This window comes from Fimicolochytrium jonesii (assembly GCF_025526975.1).
Source record: "Fimicolochytrium jonesii strain JEL569 chromosome Unknown EV422scaffold_7, whole genome shotgun sequence".
Taxonomy (NCBI): domain Eukaryota; kingdom Fungi; phylum Chytridiomycota; class Chytridiomycetes; order Spizellomycetales; family Powellomycetaceae; genus Fimicolochytrium; species Fimicolochytrium jonesii.
In genome coordinates this window covers 677,890-694,710 of record NW_026515674.1, presented here as the reverse complement: position 1 = coordinate 694,710, position 16,821 = coordinate 677,890, and the positions used below count along the sequence as shown (strand labels likewise).

The 16,821-nt window shown below is 53.1% G+C and overlaps 8 protein-coding genes across 8 annotated transcripts; 6 read left to right on the top strand and 2 right to left on the bottom strand.

Annotated features, from left to right (window-relative positions):
* Positions 1-36: 36 nt before the first annotated feature.
* EV422DRAFT_494673 (uncharacterized protein) lies at positions 37-1,373 on the top strand (the record flags this gene model as incomplete). Its single annotated transcript, XM_053067761.1, has 2 exons — positions 37-930; positions 1,005-1,373. 2 exons carry the CDS (start codon positions 37-39, stop codon positions 1,371-1,373), a joined length of 1,263 nt encoding a protein of 420 aa, XP_052926921.1.
* Positions 1,374-2,392: 1,019 nt separating this feature from the next.
* On the top strand, positions 2,393-4,258 carry EV422DRAFT_566288 (phosphatase 2C-like domain-containing protein; the record flags this gene model as incomplete). Its single annotated transcript, XM_053072417.1, has 6 exons — positions 2,393-2,495; positions 2,837-3,061; positions 3,203-3,364; positions 3,470-3,526; positions 3,634-3,783; positions 3,954-4,258. 6 exons carry the CDS (start codon positions 2,393-2,395, stop codon positions 4,256-4,258), a joined length of 1,002 nt encoding a protein of 333 aa, XP_052926920.1.
* A 1,794-nt stretch (positions 4,259-6,052) lies between these two features.
* EV422DRAFT_494586 (kinase-like domain-containing protein) lies at positions 6,053-7,144 on the top strand (the record flags this gene model as incomplete). Its single annotated transcript, XM_053067755.1, has 5 exons — positions 6,053-6,198; positions 6,271-6,360; positions 6,467-6,622; positions 6,736-6,769; positions 6,845-7,144. The coding sequence occupies 5 exons, from the start codon at positions 6,053-6,055 to the stop codon at positions 7,142-7,144; spliced, it is 726 nt and encodes a 241-aa protein (XP_052926919.1).
* Positions 7,120-9,109, top strand: EV422DRAFT_524707 (uncharacterized protein). Its single transcript, XM_053069998.1, has 5 exons — positions 7,120-7,366; positions 7,441-7,705; positions 7,794-8,507; positions 8,598-8,744; positions 8,816-9,109. Exons 1-5 carry the CDS (start codon positions 7,341-7,343, stop codon positions 8,993-8,995), a joined length of 1,332 nt encoding a protein of 443 aa, XP_052926918.1. The 5' UTR covers positions 7,120-7,340; the 3' UTR covers positions 8,996-9,109.
* Positions 9,110-9,565: 456 nt separating this feature from the next.
* Positions 9,566-11,554, top strand: EV422DRAFT_524705 (uncharacterized protein). The gene is made up of 4 exons (XM_053069997.1): positions 9,566-10,194; positions 10,297-10,418; positions 10,507-10,853; positions 10,942-11,554. Exons 1-4 carry the CDS (start codon positions 10,040-10,042, stop codon positions 11,377-11,379), a joined length of 1,062 nt encoding a protein of 353 aa, XP_052926917.1. The 5' UTR covers positions 9,566-10,039; the 3' UTR covers positions 11,380-11,554.
* A 1,012-nt stretch (positions 11,555-12,566) lies between these two features.
* On the top strand, positions 12,567-13,158 carry EV422DRAFT_494569 (transcription regulator HTH, apses-type DNA-binding domain-containing protein; the record flags this gene model as incomplete). Its single annotated transcript, XM_053067754.1, has 2 exons — positions 12,567-13,003; positions 13,074-13,158. The coding sequence occupies 2 exons, from the start codon at positions 12,567-12,569 to the stop codon at positions 13,156-13,158; spliced, it is 522 nt and encodes a 173-aa protein (XP_052926916.1).
* Positions 13,159-13,388: 230 nt separating this feature from the next.
* On the bottom strand, positions 13,389-14,549 carry EV422DRAFT_406709 (uncharacterized protein). The gene has a single exon (XM_053066992.1). It carries the CDS (start codon positions 14,399-14,401, stop codon positions 13,619-13,621), a length of 783 nt encoding a protein of 260 aa, XP_052926915.1. The 5' UTR covers positions 14,402-14,549; the 3' UTR covers positions 13,389-13,618.
* Positions 14,550-15,138: 589 nt separating this feature from the next.
* EV422DRAFT_406686 (uncharacterized protein) lies at positions 15,139-16,492 on the bottom strand. The gene is made up of 5 exons (XM_053066991.1): positions 16,282-16,492; positions 16,126-16,157; positions 16,005-16,047; positions 15,668-15,856; positions 15,139-15,554 (listed from the first exon to the last, which is right to left on the bottom strand). Coding segments are annotated over exons 2-5 (486 nt in total). The 5' UTR covers positions 16,128-16,157; positions 16,282-16,492; the 3' UTR covers positions 15,139-15,302.
* Between the last annotated feature and the right edge of the window lie 329 nt (positions 16,493-16,821).

The following is a 16,821-nucleotide window of genomic DNA, read 5'->3' as shown; positions in this document are numbered from 1 at the left end:
TCGAAGAGAACCATTCTCTTCTCAATCCTCGGCGCGATGCTCATCACCGGTCTCGTTGTCGGCCTTGTTCTCGGACTGCGAAAGCGCGATACCCACGGTGTGAGCCAAGGCCCTGGCACCCTTCAACCTTACCCAGGGCTTTCATCCGCACTCGGGACGCCGAAGCTTGTAGCCAACGGCTTATCTGGCATCCGCGCTTTGGTGTTTGACAGCGCGACAGGCAACCTACTCGCATTTGCGCGGGACCCGCAGCAAGTCGTTGCGATCGCCGTTGCTGCCCCTTCAAAGGCCGACAACTCGAAAACGGTGCTGTTGGATGTTTCTTCCGCCAATCTGGGCCTCAATCACGGGTTTGCCGTCCACGATGGTTATATGTACGCCAGCAGCGTCACTGACGTGTATAGATGGAAGTACACCAACGGCACCATCGCCGCGCCAGACGCGCGCGAGAATATCGTCAGAAACATCGACAGCGGAATCCAGCTCGGGACCCCTGGGGCAACCGCTACTGGCCACGTAACTCGTAGCGTGGTCCTTGATGGGAGCTTCATGTACGTCTCGGTCGGCAGCGAAGCCAACGTGGATACGAGTTCACAGCGCGCTCGAGTTCGTCGGTTTCCGTACAGGACATACACCGGCACCCCATTTGATTTTCAGCAGGGGCAGATATGGGCGGACGGCGTGCGCAACTGCATTGCGATGAACTTTGATGCCGGTGGAAAGCTTTGGGGTGCTGTTACGGGCCCTGATGATCTGCAGAGGACGGATTTGACGGCGGACCTGCATCAGGATAGTCCGGTGGAGAACGTTTACCTGTTTGATCAGCCAAGATTCTATGGATATCCGTTCTGTTTCCCTGCGGGGAACTTGACCGGGACCTTTGCTGATAGCCCGACGGTTGGGAAGATGTATGCGTGGCCTGATTCACTGGTAAGATACTCTGCGGTCATCTGGTTTATGGCTTTCAGGGATATGTCATCTCATCTATCTCCGCCATTTCATAGAACGACGGCACACACACAGACGCATGGTGCCAATCCCCAGCCAATGTCAAACCGCCAGATGCTGCGATATCAGCGCACTCGACTCCCATAGACCTGGAGTTCCAGCCCAGCACCGGCGATATGCTCATCTCTCTCCGCGGAAGTTGGAACCGCGACATTCCTTCTGGCTACGCGGTGGTGCGTCTACCATTCTCAGCACCCGGCGGCACCCCGAAAGTCGATCGCGTCACGGACAGACTCTTGTGGAATGATAATCAACTCCGGTGCCCCAGCGGATGTTTCAGACCAACGGGGATCGCGCTGGTGGGAAACTCGACGCTATACGTCGCGAGTGATGTGACGGGGGATATTGTGAAGATCAGCGTTTGAGAATGGGGATATTTTTCACTCTGTATGTGTCGTAGAAGACGCTCCGTCTGGCGTCGGCCTTTTGGTTATGGTCGGCGTATGTGGTGCATATGTGATTGTAGTCAGAACGTCGGAGAACGTAATATGCCTTTGTTCAAGATGTTCCCTAGAAGTAAGGTTGAAGTTCCTTGGTTGCCGACTGTCCCGGTATCCGAGGTGCTTCTGTACTGTACATCTGTCTGGCGAGAGGCACATCACCACGCCGGGGTTCGCATACAGCAGGGCAGCAGAACGGCACCCAAATGCACCTCGACAACTCGACGTGACCGCATAGCAATTAAAATCTTCGGGCTTTGAATGAATTCTTTTGCGAAAGGTCCTAATCAAATTGCATGGCTCTACTAATCATTTCGCAAATGGGTTTCGCTCCACATTGTACACAATACTTGAGGCCCCAACCCTAACCGTCAGTGTGGAACCATGACGACACCAACACAGCAGCAACAGTAGGGTAGCAGCACACGTATGGCGATGCCCTATGCCATATTCGGGTCCCGTCACCCGTGTGCTATGGTCGCCCCACAGACATAGGTTTTCTTTTCCCTCGCACCAAGAAGGAAGTCGTCGTGAAGACCGGCCAGCTTTTCTTCTGCCTGCCAGAAAGTGTATACGTCTCATCAGAAGAAGCAGTCCCAACTTCCCGCGATTGAGCCCACAAGTAATAAAGCCGCGCCTATTCTGCCCCTCTTCGCGAGCCGCACAACATCGGACTCGTTCGTGCCCCTGCCAACCCGCAACACTTTGATCCATCCTCGCTTCCCATCCCAAACACGCAAGCCTGCAACCACGCACTCTCGCCGCCGCTGCCCCTCAGTCCGCGGTCGCCCCAAATTCTTGCTTCTCAAGCGTCGCTAAGGGACAAGCGCCTCCAAAAGGGCGCCCACCTCCCTCCAGACTCAACTACTGCTCCCTTGCATCTCGACCTTTCCGTCACCGAAAAGACCACATCTCACAATCTTATCGACTTGGACGACAGCGACATGGGTCAAACACTCTCGGAGCCGATCACGGAAAAGCATAGCTCCTCCGACGAGGACGAGCGTATCGCTTATGGTGCTAGCGCAATGCAAGGTTGGAGAATAAGTATGTATCGAGTGGAACGATGGACGAGAATCCAACGAGGAGGGTGAATCTGAATAAATCCGCGCGGACCGTGGACGTGGCAGCAGCCTCGGACATAGAAAGGGCCAACCTTCTGCGCTCTTGGACGCAATGTTGTATAAAGGCTGCCGGGGGATCATGGCAATGGCACAAGGTTGCGTGAGGAATTGCACCGTAGGTGCAATATAAGTCGAGGGACTGGGCCGTTGGGATTTACCACTCCAGACTCCGCATAGCGGCCATAGCGACAGCATTCTCTTCTCCGCGCACTCTCCCACTTCTGCGCTTACAGTCACACTCATCAATCCAATTTCTCCCAACAGGCATGGAGGACGCCCATACGACCATTCTGAAAATGGGTGGACCAGAGGCTGGGAAGCACATATCATTCTTTGCAGTGTACGACGGGCATGGGGGTTCAAACGTGGCAAGATATAGTGGACAGAAGGTGCATGGACGTGTAGCACAGGAAGAGGCTTATGGAAAGGAGGATTATGCCGTTGCATTGAAGGCTGGATTCTTGGGGACGGACGTGGATTTGCGTGCCGGTGAGTGGGCCGAGCGTTTTTCGACTTGAGAAAACTATGGAAGAGGGTTCGAAAATTTTTGAATTCTCGGAGTCGTCTCTCAATCGTCTGGGGATTCGCCAAAAACGTCAGGCATTTTGCTCACTCCTTCAATTTCCATAGACGAGAACTTCCAAATGGACCCTTCTGGATGCACAGCAGTCGCTGCGATCATTACCGACGACTGGCGTATATTCGTGGCCAATGCTGGTGACTCGAGGGCCGTCCTGTCCGGCAACGGGACCGCTGTCCCGCTATCCTTCGACCATAAGCCGGTCAATCCAGGTAAACAAGAATATGCATACCGCGGAATTCCGGCACGCGGACAACACACACTGAACGTTGCAAACGCATGAGACTAATTATCCACATGTCATTCTATTCCCGCAGAGGAATCCCAGCGAATTGTCGCAGCTGGAGGTTTTGTGGAGTTTGGTCGTGTGAACGGTGAGTCTCGCTTTGCCTGAATATCCTGGGCCATGGTCAGCATTTTGGCATCATTGAACTTCGACGTTGCTCAATACAAAATTACCTCGTCCTTTCGGAAACTACAGGAAACCTTGCCTTGTCCCGCGCCATCGGTGACTTTGAGTTCAAGCAGAACTCCAATCTGCCCCCTGAGCAGCAGATCGTCACGGCGAACCCAGACGTTACTGAGCGCAAGTTGGAGGATACTGATGAATTTGTCGTCATTGCATGCGATGGTACGTACTATTCGATCTGTGGGACTCGGAAGCAGCTCGTGGCATGCTCAGGCATTCGCTGGAAGAGGGGTTCGGCCGAGGAGCACATAGGCCAATATGACACCGAGAAAGCGCAGAGTTGCTTATCATACTTTTTCGGACCGATGTTGACACTCGTTGTCTCTCTCCAGGAATCTGGGACTGCATGTCCAACCAAGAAGTGATCGATTTTGTTCGACAAAAGATTGCCGAAGGCACGGATCTGCCCCAGATCTGCGAGCAGCTCATGGACCACTGTCTCGCGCCCGACAGTGAACTCGGCGGGGTCGGCTGCGACAACATGACCGTCGTCATCGCTGCGCTGTTGAAGGGGAAGAGCAAGAAGGAGTGGGCGGAGGGTATTGCTGCCAAAGTGCCCCTTGCTAATGGTGTTGATGGTGCTGCTGCGGGGAAGGGAAGCGTGGAGAAGGAGTCGACTGTGTCGGATGCGTCTTAAAAACTTGGAATTAAAGTGCTGCCCTCCAACCTCATCCCATACCAACCGACCCCCAAACCACCTTCCGCCAAACTCCCAACCCCTTCCCTCGCTCTTCCAAGGCACCTCTCACACCCGCCCGTGACATGTCCACCCAGTTTCGTCCTGGGCATGGCAAATTCCCCACACCTACGAATTGTAGATGTAGAAAAAAAGAAGATGCGTGCGCGTGCTTGTCTGTGTATTATTGTTTCCTTCACTTCCAACTTTTATTCTTTCTCCTCGTTTTGAAGGAAAAAAACCTTTTTACTCGCTGTATTTGTCGTTTCTTTTGGTGGTGTGTTGATGTCGACGGTCTTTTCGGCTACAACCACGGCCGTCCTATTCTGGCTTTTCGGTGGTCTCTTACGCATGGGGCCACAATATGAATGCATGCCTGCGTCAGGGAGACAAGGTCTCCGCTGATATTCGCCGGAGAAGTTCGCATGATGGGAAAAAATCAACTCAACGGACGAAGCGAGGGTTGACAGCAACGCGCTGTCATTCCGCTTACGTCAGATATGTCGTTTGTTATACTCCCTTCCATTGACAGCATGCCTCGGAGCTTTTTCGGCGTTTCGAGCGCAAAAGCGAAGCATCGATACTACCTTTTTACGCTTGTCTGTAAAAAATGGTGCCAGTAGAAGGAAACTCGGACGGACATTTAGAAGATGGGAAAAGGGGTAACAAGTGAAAGCCCCATTCTCCTGTTTCTTTTTTTCCTTTAATTTTTAAGCGTACGCTGTTTTCTTACTCCTCGCTTGGTGCTTTTCGTGTCCGATAGTGCTTACCCGAGAAATGACTGGAGCGTTATTCGTGCAATTCAGCTAGTCAGTGACATATAACAGCGCCTTTCATTCTTGTGGATTAGACGATAGAAAGAGAAGCACAGCGCCTTCCATACTACGAAGAAGGTTGTAAGCGGCCCGATTCACATTTTGCTCGAGAAAGAGGCAGGTTTAGGAGGACTGATAGGTGAGTGTGGGTATTGGCGCGTCCCGTCAATCTTTAGACCACCCATGGCATGTCATGGCATCCTGTGTGCCATCCAAAGTGGCTGAGACGACAGCGAGCGAGCCTGGAGAGCAATAGCTGACTGCTGGATAACTTCTCTGATTTTAGTTCGACACATCGCGCATCTACAGTCGAGCAAACCCGACAGGCATCTGGACAACGAGAGTGACAGGGGAGAGGTTTCAGGGCGAATTACGTACCCACCACCGACCATCCACGCCCATCTGGGATTGCATCTACCTCGTCCATTGATCCATTGACGGGCATATACCGAAACGAACCCACTCAACGGACTGATAGATCCGTGCATAGATGCCGACGAAAGAAGATGGGTCAGAGCGGCCTGCTGGGAGTGCGGCGCTTACGGGAGGGGCCGCGGGTGGGAAGTTGGAGGGTGAGTTCGGTTGCGAGTTTTTGAGGGATTTCTAGGCGGGATGCTGGGGAGTGGAGATGTTAGGATGCGCTGACGGGAGAATGAAGAGGGTCAAACTGTGGGGCAGGAAGCGGGCAAAAGCAACACTCTGAACTATGGACAGACGGGTGGGGCTTCATGAGGCGTGCATCATTGCAAACAGCGTGGACGGCAATGCGGTCTCGATGTAGAGGAGACATATGGAAGAGCTAGAATTGAAGGAGTGGCCGGTTCTTGCCGACCAAGCGGGGACGAAGGTCACTATTTCAGGGACATGTCGCGACTGGTCGACCCATGTCGGCGATATGAACGGAGCCGTCCGACACTTGTTCATTGAAAGTGGCACGAGTATGGTCGCTTATGTTAACCACGTCCCACCAGACTTCCGCTTAATGTGCAAACTCGGCGAGGGCACCTTCTCCGAGGTTCTGAAAGTGAAGCAGAAAAAGACGGGGAAAGTTTCGGCGATGAAACGGTTTCGTAAGCACTTCAAGAGGTAGGTTGTGGTACATCTGAGGGTTTTCGGCGACTATTCGTGCAATACTGACACGCCGCCTATGTCTTTCAGCATGGAAGAAATCGAAACTCTCCGAGAAATCCAAGCGCTCCGCCGCCTCAACCCGCATCCACACATCATCGATCTCGAAGATGTCATATTGTGCGTATTATGGAAAATTTCCATTCGGTCACCACCACCTATGTCTCGTTCCGTGTGTCTCAACACTTATCACTTTCGTGCATCTCTGTCCATTTCGAACCTTCAGTGAACCAAAACACGGCATCCTCTCCCTAAATTTTGAGCTGATGGACTGCAACCTGTACGAGATGATCTCGCAGCGCAAGACGGCGACCGCTTTCACAGAGTCGAGGGCGAGGGTCGTTATGTGGCAGATTTGCAAGGCGTTGGAGTATATTCACGGGTAAGCAGAAGGAAACTGCAGCGCCTTTTATATGTTGCCCCAGAAGCACGAATGCATGTCGCGGCCTGGGAGCTCCGGAGTCAGGCGCTCATGGGACCTACTTTATGCTTTAGGAAGGGCATCTTCCATCGGGATATCAAACCTGAGGTATGTGCAGTATCCACCAAATGGTTCTTGTCTGTTACGTATGCATTCCGTTCGGTGCTCAAATCTCTTCCCCAGAACATCTTAATAAAAAACGACACGGTAAAACTCGCGGACTTTGGCTCCTGCCGCGGAATCCACAGCAAACCACCGTACACCGAATACATCGCGACGCGGTGGTATCGCCCACCAGAATGCTTGCTCACGGAGGGACTGTATGGGTTCAAGATGGACATATGGGGCGCCGGATGCGTACTGTTTGAGATTGTGGCGAAAGTGCCACTGTTTCCGGGGAGTAATGAGTTGGATCAGCTGCATCGGATACATGCTGTGCTGGGGACGCCGCCGAGGGAGGTTTTGAAGGGGATTGTGGGGTGAGTTGTTGTCGGCGTGGAAATTGGCTCGAAGGCGTGCAAGCTAGGAGAGGCTGTTCAAACCGAGGCATGTTTTCTCCCTTGGCGAGCTTAGGTCGCAAGCAGCGGCTCTGAAGTACAACTTTCCGGCAAAGGAAGGAACAGGGATCAGATCGCTGGTACCGCATGTGGGCTCAGACTGTGTGGACCTGATAAATGCGATGCTCGCATATAATCCGGAAATAAGGTACGTAGTATTTCGAGCATCAATGGTCCGTGATTCACAGGTATCGTCTCTAAAGTTCTCATCGGCTTCATCAGGATAAATTCCCGGGAGGCGCTCCGCTACGCCTATTTCAAAGATGTTGCCGCTACAGCAGGGGGGTCCGATGTAGATCTGACGCGGTCGGGCCGATCGGCGTCTACGAGGTTCAAATCGGGGAAGAAGAAGCATCCCTCGTTACCTCAGATTCCCGGCGTTGGGGCGGCGATTGTCGCCGGTGCTGCGGTGCAAAAGGAGAAGGATAAAGAGAATGTGCCACATCAGCAGCATGCGAAGGCGGAGCATTCTACCAAGAAGGCGGAGGTGAGACAGCTGGTATACAGATCTGTGTTCTGCATGGAGCTTGCGACTGACCTTGGGTTTTACGCTTACTCGATGATGTCGGATCCAGACTGAAACGACGAAAGAAGCGCACGGCTCAAGTACATATATTAAGCCCACTAAGGTCCTGGTCCAGATACCCGAGCCGACCGTGCCCACGATCGTCGCGTCGAGCAAACCCTCCGATGCAGCGGCATTACGCAAATCCGCCAAAAAATCACATCCGCAACAAATTCCACCACAGCCTGCGCCGGCGGCTGCGGCACCAGTAGCAGCTCCCACGCAGCAGCAGCAACAGCGGCTGGCCCGCGACCATGCGGCTGCACCTGCGCACGTAGCGAATAACGTCGATGCATCCGCACCCAGCGGCACCCTCATGGCCGTCGCGCAACATGTTCCTGGCCGAGTACCCGTCCCGCAGCCACAGCCACAGTCACAGAAACAGCAGCAACAACCACCACTACGGCAACCACAACAAATACCATCATCACATCAACAACAGCAAGCACCTTCTACCAACGCCACTCTCAACCTACCACCCATCGCACCACGCGCTTCCGACACCACTAATCCCTCCCTCGTGCCGACGCAGGTCAACTTCACTGCGGCTCTGACGGCAGCGGCAGCGGCCCACGGTTCAACGGGCTCATCGCCGTTTTACGCAAAGTTCAGAGCAAGAGGCGACGACAAGAAAGGGTCGCAGCAGCACCTCGCGACGCAAAAGACGAATTGGGGTTCCGCGGTGGTGGGGAAGAATGCTATTACTGGTCCGCAGGGCAGCAAAGTATGTGGCTACATTGCGCGTCTCGTCTTTTGCACAAATGGCTCCGATCTTAGACATCCTCACTGACGTGCTCTCAACAATCTCATGCAGCTACCAAGTATCCATGTAGAATCCACCTCGACGTCAAAATCCATACCCTCGTATCAATCCCACCAAGCGCCAACAACGCTTCCATCCCTGACGCAACATACCTCCAAGCAACAATACAACACCACTGACCACAAAACCCGAACTAAGGTATGGAACCATTGGTTTCACTCTTCCCCTGCGTCGCACTTGTAAACTGACCTCCTCCATCCACCAATCAGGAATCATTAACACTACCGTCGCTGCTCATCGCAAAGCAGCCCCACACAGTATCGATAGCATCAACCGTAGGAGTAGGACACCTTCCCGTAATAAACCCAGGAGCAGGTGGTAATGCAGCTGGAGGAAAAGGGATACCGAAAGACAAGGGGTACTCAGGATGTGACGCGACACCACAATAGCGTAATTTCATCACTAGATAGGATGAGCCGTGGTATATAGGCGGGACGAGCCTCATCTGGAGGCTCTGGCGCTCAGACCTTTACATCAAGAATACAATTTTCGCTGATTCTGCACATTTCGCCTTCACGAACACATAGCCGTCAGAAAGCTGTCAAAAAGGACTGACATTATTTTGAGTAACAGGACACATTCGTGATGATACAAACCACGAGCATGGTTCTGAGATAAGCTGTGTGGACAACAGATCTCTAAAAAGAGTGCATTGGATTGAGGCTTGAAGGCTTGCAGCGAGCTTGCCAGACTGGGATCGATGTGGCTCGTATGTATTTGTCATCATGTTAGAAGTGATTTCTTTGTTGCAGTTTCTCTGTCGCAACTCGATCTCCTACGCCACTATGTATGTACATACATACATACGATATGGATCCCCCCGGCCGTACTCAAAGATAATGATAGTGTGGCAAGTTGAAGAGGATTGAAAGCCCGCTCGAGGCTTGCACCTGGAGCCAGTGTAACGGCGGAGTGCCCAAACACGCGATGACAAATGCTCAATTTCAAGTGGGGCGCGTCTTCCAACTTGATATCCCAGAAAAGAAAGAGAAAGAGCGAAAGACGGCCGGCGGACTTTGGGAAAACCCGTGTTTCACAAGTCGAAGTTCCAACGTACACCGCACAGGTTCAGGTGGATTAGAAAGCGATTTCCATGAATGCATTGTTGTGGTGTGTTTGCGCGATCTCATCCACCAACTACCATCCCTGGCAGTGCATGTGTGCAGTGAAATCGGCTGCGTTGGGCGATGTCCTCGGGCACTTCCATGAGAACTTTGTGGGGGGTGGAGGATGGCGCAATCGATGCCGGTAAAGCCGCCATGATTTGAAATGCGTACAATTTGTGCGTAATGTGCCATGCACGCATCCCCAGCTCGCCACAAAACGAAGCTTCCGATGAGGGCATATAAAGAGGGACGGGGACGGGGAGTACCAGGACCTTCTCATAACAACTCAACAACTATCTTCACGCATTCACATACCCAATTATCAAAATGGCATCCGAAAGCATCCCTACTAAGCAGATCTCTGTCAACATCAAGGAGCAAGGCAAGGCTGAAGTCGTCACCGATGCAGCCATCCCCGAGATCCCTGATGACTACGTTCTCGTCAAAACCGTCGCGGTTGCGTTGAACCCCACCGACTGGAAGTAAGTCACATATCGTTTTGCGACGTTGATGAAGGATAGGGAGATGTAGCATCGGAGTTGAGCTGGATTTAGCGCCTGACCCCACATTTTGTGCATTCACAGGCACATCGACTACTCGGCTAAGGCCGGCACCCGCGTTGGTTGTGACTATGCCGGAACCGTTGTTAAGGTTGGCAAGAATTTGACTCGTCAGTTCAAGGTTGGCGACGATATTGCTGGCGCTGGTATGTAGGGTAATGTTAGGGTGGGTACTACGCATCGACATGGGGGCTAATCATCAGCATCCGTTCACAATGTGTTGTGTTCCTGTAGTTCATGGCTCCAAGACCGGTCCCATCGATCGCGGCGCCTTCGGTGAATACATCATCGCTAAGACTGGTGTGGCCATCCACAAGCCCGCTAACTTCTCATTCGAGGAGGCTGCTACGCTCGGCGTAGGTGTGACCACGGTCGCGCAAGGCCTCTTCCAGACCCTGGGCCTGCCTTTGCCTGGGGAGAACGGGCCCAAAGGCACCATCTTGGTGTATGGTGGATCCACTGCTACGGGTACTCTTGCGATTCAGTATGCGAAGCTGGTGGGATGGAAGGTCATCACTACCTGCTCGCCGAGGAACTTTGACTTGGTAAAGTCATTGGGTGCCGATGAGGTCTTTGACTACGTAAGTTTTCGGATGCGTCACTGCTGTATATGGAAGAACTATAGATGAAGCACCACGTCGAACTCACGCACGATTCTCCACCGCACAGAACGACCCTGAGGTGATCAACAAGATCAAAGCCGCCACCAACAACAGCCTCACCCACGTCTTCGACACCATCTCCCTCGAAGGCTCGGCCAAAATCTCCGCCGGCGTGCTTGCGCCCAAAGGAAAGTACTCTGGCCTCCTGCCCACCAAAGCGCCACGCGACGACGTCAGCTGGACCTCCACCCTCGCCTACACCGCTTTCGGCGAGCCCTTCTCCACCTTCGGCGTCACCAAGGATGCGATCCCAGAGGACTACGCCTACGCTACCAAGTTCTGGGAGATTTCGGAAAAGCTGCTCGCGGGCGGGAAGCTGAAGCCCCACCCTCTTGAGGTTAAGGAGAAGGGATTGAAGGGTATCATCGACGGCTTGGATTTGTTGAGGAAGGACAAGGTCAGCGGAAAGAAGCTGGCGTACAGGATCGCTGACACCCCCAAGTGAATCGCTGTCCCAAAATCTGGAGAGTTAGCTTAACAATATGGAATGATTCGATCGCATGTGGGAGCATTGGGAAGGTCCTTTGGGGTATGGCAACGAAGCAACTTCATGTCGCCAACAATTTTGTATATACATACGAAAAATAATAAAGCATATCATGTTGCAAAAACATCAGAGCTTCACAAACGTCAATTGTGCGACCGGCGATGGAGGAGGTTTGCTTCAGAAGAAAGTGACTTTATTATGAAATCTCTAGAATCCGACCTTTTTACTGCTGTGCTGAAGTTGATGCTGCACCTTCGTGAGGGTTTTTGCTAGTGTCGGGAATCGAACCAGCACTCTTAAAATCCGCCGCATTGCTGACCAACATGAGAACTCGGTAGAAACCACTTTCGCTCTTACATATGCGTGTCGGCTTTTCTCACTGATAGGCTCCTCACTACAAAACGATAATTGGCTTAGCGGCGGACATCCCGCTACCCAATTACAGCAGAGTTATCGATCGCCGCTTCAGTGGCTCCAAGCTTAGAGACGGTTGAAAACGCAGCGGAGAGTTCGGACTCTTCAAAATGGCTACCGCAACTGTCTCCCTTCCTTTGCCACCCCCTCAACCTCACCTCAACATCTTGCGAGACGAAAACGACGACGGTTCCTCGGAAGACTTCCTTCTCCTTCCAGCACGACCACCGACACCACCGACAGTATACCCAACCGCCCTTGTTCCTCCACTGCCCCACCCACCATATGAGCCATGGAAAGATCCGCGATATGCGCTTGCTCCGATGCCGACAGCTGCACCACACGTTACGCAGGTCCCTTCTGCAGGCACGTCCTCGGTCAATGCGCCATCGTTTTCAGCGCAGACGCCCGCAGTCCGGTCAGGCGCAGCGCATGAAATGACGCAGATGATGACTGGGACCTCATTGGCACAACAGCTTAACTACCCAGCGCTAGCCTTGAGCCACCTTGGGGGACTGACGATGCCACCGCTGCAGCAAAACTATTACTCAACTGCCAATCCAATATCGGTACCTCCCACTCAGTATCAGCTGCATCAGCAGCCAGCGCTACAGCAGGCACCTTTCTACCCAACTACGTTGGCCGGTCACCCACAACATGCGAATCCCCAACTCCACGCTTATACGTCGATGCCATATACAACACAAACACCATACGCACAGCAGCAGTTCATGCATCCAGCCGTCTCTGTCCCAGCATTCAATCCCTCTAACTTCCCTATCCCAATTCGGCGAGGATACTCACGCGGCAATTCCAATAACTACACAACCGGCGGCAACAGTCCAGGCAATTTCGGCACGTTTGGCAGTAACCCCACCCCTAGCCGTCGCGGCGCACCGTCGCTACCGGCCCGCCAGCTCGCGTCTTTCAACCCCCCCCGCGAAGGGATATACGAAGCGACCTACTCGAATACCCGAGTCTATGAACTCGAGGCCCCGAATGGCGTAGGAGTAATGCGGCGGAAATCAGATTCGTGGATTAACGCTACGCATATATTGAAAGCGGCGGGAATGGAAAAGAGCCGGAGGACGAAGGTTTTGGAACGGGAGGTGCATCAGGGTGAACATGAGAAGATTCAGGGCGGGTACGGGAAATATCAAGGAACTTGGTATGTTTGAATTTTTCAAATTCGCGCTGTCGGGGTTCGGATCCGAGGCTAAGTGGACTGTTGTTTCCAGGATTCCGTTATATCGGGCCCGCGAGGTTGCTGCGGACTACGGGCTGGCCGACGCGCTGCATGATCTCCTGGACATACCAGAGTAACTTCTCAGGAGCTAGCGCCGTCCTTGCGCTATCATGAGGAGAGACCTGGGCGCCGGTTCTTCTTCGCAACGTTCGGGGCTCGCGTTGATTGTAAATAGTTTTTTGTTTAATACCCGTGATATAATCTAAGCGGAAATGTGCCCTTGTTCCAAAGCGAGGGATGGTATTTCAGTCTCCCAGGTGCGAGGCACCTGTATTCTGATGTGGATGTACGTTCGGTCTCGGCTCCTTCCGCACCCGGCGTGGAGGATCGGTAATAGAACAGAAGTATGGGAAGACGCGCCAAGATGATAAGAAAGCCCTTCCAGCGAGCGATAATGACTCCAAACAACGGAGGGTCATGAACTATGTACAGTGATAGACGTAGGCAACCTTCACACACAGTGTCGCAGAGACGACTTCCAAAAATGGGCAGAAGATAGACACCCGAACCCCAGACGTCCAACCATCCCCGCATAAGTCAGGCTTCCTCCGGCGCCTTCTCGACAACTTTCCTCCTCCTCTGCGGCCTCACATACCCCAACGCCTCCGCCAGTCCCTCTTTCTCCTTCGCCCGCATATGCGCAACCCACGCGCGATCAATCTGCTCTCTCTCCTCCCTCGCATAATAATAACTACTCCCAAAATAGAACCCTAGCACCGTTATCCCAATGCACAGGAACACGCTCCAATGCGACTCCCCGAACCCGTGCTGGGGCGTATCGTAGTACGCCGTGTATCCGTAATGTGGGTGATGCTGGTGATGCTGGTAGAAGTACTCGGCGTCATATTCGGACGCGTGCGGGTCGTGCGGATGTCTATATGCCCCTGCCGTCTGGGACTCCTCGTGCACACAACTTGCATTCACGTCTCTGCCCGTCAGGATCCGGTACGCTTCCTGCACCTCCTGATATCGTTTCGCGCACGCGGCGGCGGCCTCGGCGTCCTGTTCGCCGCGCTGCATCGCCCGATCGGGATGATACTGCATGCTGAGGCGGTAGTATTGGGATTTGATGTGTTGTTTCGTAGCCGTCGGTGGCAGGGAAAGGATTTCATGCGGCGTGGGTTTTCGCGGCGCCCACTGGGCATTGTGAGAGATGGTGGTGTGTAGCGTGCGGGTGTGGAGGAGCGGTGATGAGCGAGTTTTCGATGGATGGCGTGGGATTGATATGGATTGAGCGCTGCAAAAAGGCGGTGCTGAACCCGAAAACGACTCTGCGGCTCGCAAGGCCGATGACAGCGTGCATAGCGGTGGTTTGACCATCGTCGGAAATCTCTCGGTCGCAGCTGGACAACGCTTCTCAATGATTCTACGTCACAGGCTGGCCAGCCCGCACCACGCAACTAAGCCCTGCGTCGTCACACGATGGGTAAAGATCACGCGGCGCGAGAACGGCAACCGTACGGAGCCTCCAAAACCTTTCCTGGATGAAAAAGCAGGCTCCAGGAATAGGATTGTGAGGACTTCTTAAGGCGTACGTTCGAAACAGGACTTTGAAAACTTGGGCCCAACTTTCTTGTCGATGCCCCGGAAAATCCTCGTGTCCGGATTAGACGAATTATATGTAAGCGAACCCGTTCTCCTCCAAGTGCAGGTTTGTCCCAGTTGAAGGGAGTATATGGCTCTGAGGACCAAACGGATGTATGGAACAACGTAGCCGAAGGCCCGCAGATTGGGCAATGCGATTTAATGGGTGTGTTCCAAGTCAAACCCGAAGGTGGAACCAGGAAAAGCAGATCGGCGATCCAACTCGTTGAGTCATGCATGCCGTTACTGTCAACTTGAGCGCATTTGACAGCCCGTTTTTTTGACGATTCCCACTTGCCAGGTGGAAGCAGTGCGTCCTCTCTCCCTCGGATGAGTATATATATACGGCATTGGTATCATCCTCAATCAGTGCACATCCCCATCCAGCGTCGAGGGCCCATTCCCCTTGGTCGCATGCGAGCAAACAATTACTCGGCAACGACCGAGCATCGATTTTGTACATATTTTTTTACGCTGGATATTAACAACCTCGGGAATTGGGAATTGACGAAAGAAAAACGAACAGTAAAAGGAAAGGGGTAAAGAATGACATGGTGGTATCAATTTGAGCTATGCACTGGGAACCTAGACTGAATTCGGCGGGGAAGGCCCACCGCGCCATCCGGTGACGACTCGCTCATCCCCGGAACGCCAACCCAACCGCAATCATGATGATCACATACTGCGGGAAGCCGACTAACCAAGGCAGAGCATAGTGACGGGTGGCCATGGCAGCAAAGATGTGGAGGATGGACAGCGCGAAGAAGGTCCAGATAAGCGCCGCAACCGTACGTGTGATGCCGAACCCGAGCTCGTTGATGACAGTGGCGGCGAGAGACATGAGGAAGGAGTTCCGGGCAATTCGAGCTGCATTTTGGACGCGCCAGCCCTGGGTGTACGTAAGGCATGTGCAAATTGCAGCAGAAGGAGAGGGGAGTCAGTACGAGGAACTACGCACAAAATTACAAAAAAGCCAAAGTGGGTGTGGACGGAAAAACTTACATGCGGATGCTTGCCACCCGTTGCGGCACCAGCAGCAGTCCCCGCCGTTCCGCCTTCAAGCGCACCAGGTCCACCACCGGCCGCGCCGCCCAATCCAGCGCCGGTCGCGCCGCCCATTAGAGGACGACCCAAGCCGCGGAAAGTATGAGCGAGGAGCCATAGAAAGCCCCAAAGCGCCAGGAGTGTATACTATACCAGATCAGAAGCAAACATACATAGGTAGACATGAGGATTAGTGAGCGGATGCGGTCCCCGGTAAGTGATTGGGTGCAGCGCACACCGTATGTGTATGCTTGGCGCCGCTGCGTTACAGCGCGTCACTGCGAGTCCTACTCACCGTGGCAATCCATGCTTGGTATCGCCAACTGCTAAAAGCAACCCTATGATATTGTGAGACAGTATAAGCGTGGGCCGTTGATTACTGCACGGAGAAGAGAAATGACTTGGACGGCACTCACATGATTCGGTATCAATTACGTAGTCACCGGGTCTGCTAGTCAGCGAGCAGTGAAAGGAAAACCAAGCGAATAAATGATGCAGGTAAGGGCAACCGTGAAGCCGGCACAATCACATACAGGCGGAATTGATTCACTGCAATGCCAGCATCCACCTACAGTTTGCGAAGGGGCTATACAATCAAATCGGGATCGTGGTGGACGTCTTATCCCTCCGTCAGCAGAAATAGTAGCACGTCAATCCCACACAAATATCGACTCCGTAGCAGAGAGAGGTTTGAAATGTAAAAGATATTCGTTTTTTCGACGGCTGATACTGTGCAATCGTGTTCAGTGCTCGAACTTCCCAAGTTTCCAAATGGCAAGGGACGATAAGCAAAGTTGCGCATCTGCACCTTGAACGATGAAAAAATGGCGGTCGGCCATACGCACCGAACGATTTCCTCCTCCTGAAGGCGTCGAAGAATGATGCGATGCAAGACTGACACCAGATGACAGGTATTGCCGGAGGTGGAACTCCAAAACGTTACATTGGAGGGACCTTGCCCGTCTTCCTGCGCTTTATAGATACTTTGAAACCATCGTGGAGGCTGCCGTCCACGCCACGTTTCTGTTTTTGTGGAGGCAGCACGTGCGATGATGCTTCGTAGAGACACACAACTTTTGCCTTTGCTGTGGGGAGCTTGATGTCACTCGGAT

Excerpts from the sequence above, each read along its gene's own strand:
- EV422DRAFT_524705 (XM_053069997.1), top strand. The coding sequence starts at position 10,040 with ATGGCATCCGAAAGCATCCCTACTAAGCAGATCTCTGTCAACATCAAG. Across the intron at positions 10,195-10,296 it reads TTGAACCCCACCGACTGGAA|GCACATCGACTACTCGGCTA; the intron begins GTAAGTCACATA and ends GTGCATTCACAG. Across the intron at positions 10,419-10,506 it reads CGACGATATTGCTGGCGCTG|TTCATGGCTCCAAGACCGGT; the intron begins GTATGTAGGGTA and ends GTGTTCCTGTAG.
- EV422DRAFT_406709 (XM_053066992.1), bottom strand. The coding sequence starts at position 14,401 with ATGGTCAAACCACCGCTATGCACGCTGTCATCGGCCTTGCGAGCCGCA.
- EV422DRAFT_524707 (XM_053069998.1), top strand. The coding sequence starts at position 7,341 with ATGCTCGCATATAATCCGGAAATAAG. Across the intron at positions 7,367-7,440 it reads GCATATAATCCGGAAATAAG|GATAAATTCCCGGGAGGCGC; the intron begins GTACGTAGTATT and ends CGGCTTCATCAG. Across the intron at positions 8,745-8,815 it reads ACCACAAAACCCGAACTAAG|GAATCATTAACACTACCGTC; the intron begins GTATGGAACCAT and ends TCCACCAATCAG.
- EV422DRAFT_406686 (XM_053066991.1), bottom strand. Across the intron at positions 15,857-16,004 it reads ACCAAGCATGGATTGCCACG|TATACACTCCTGGCGCTTTG; the intron begins GTGAGTAGGACT and ends GATCTGGTATAG. Across the intron at positions 15,555-15,667 it reads CGGGTGGCAAGCATCCGCAT|GGCTGGCGCGTCCAAAATGC; the intron begins GTAAGTTTTTCC and ends ACGTACACCCAG.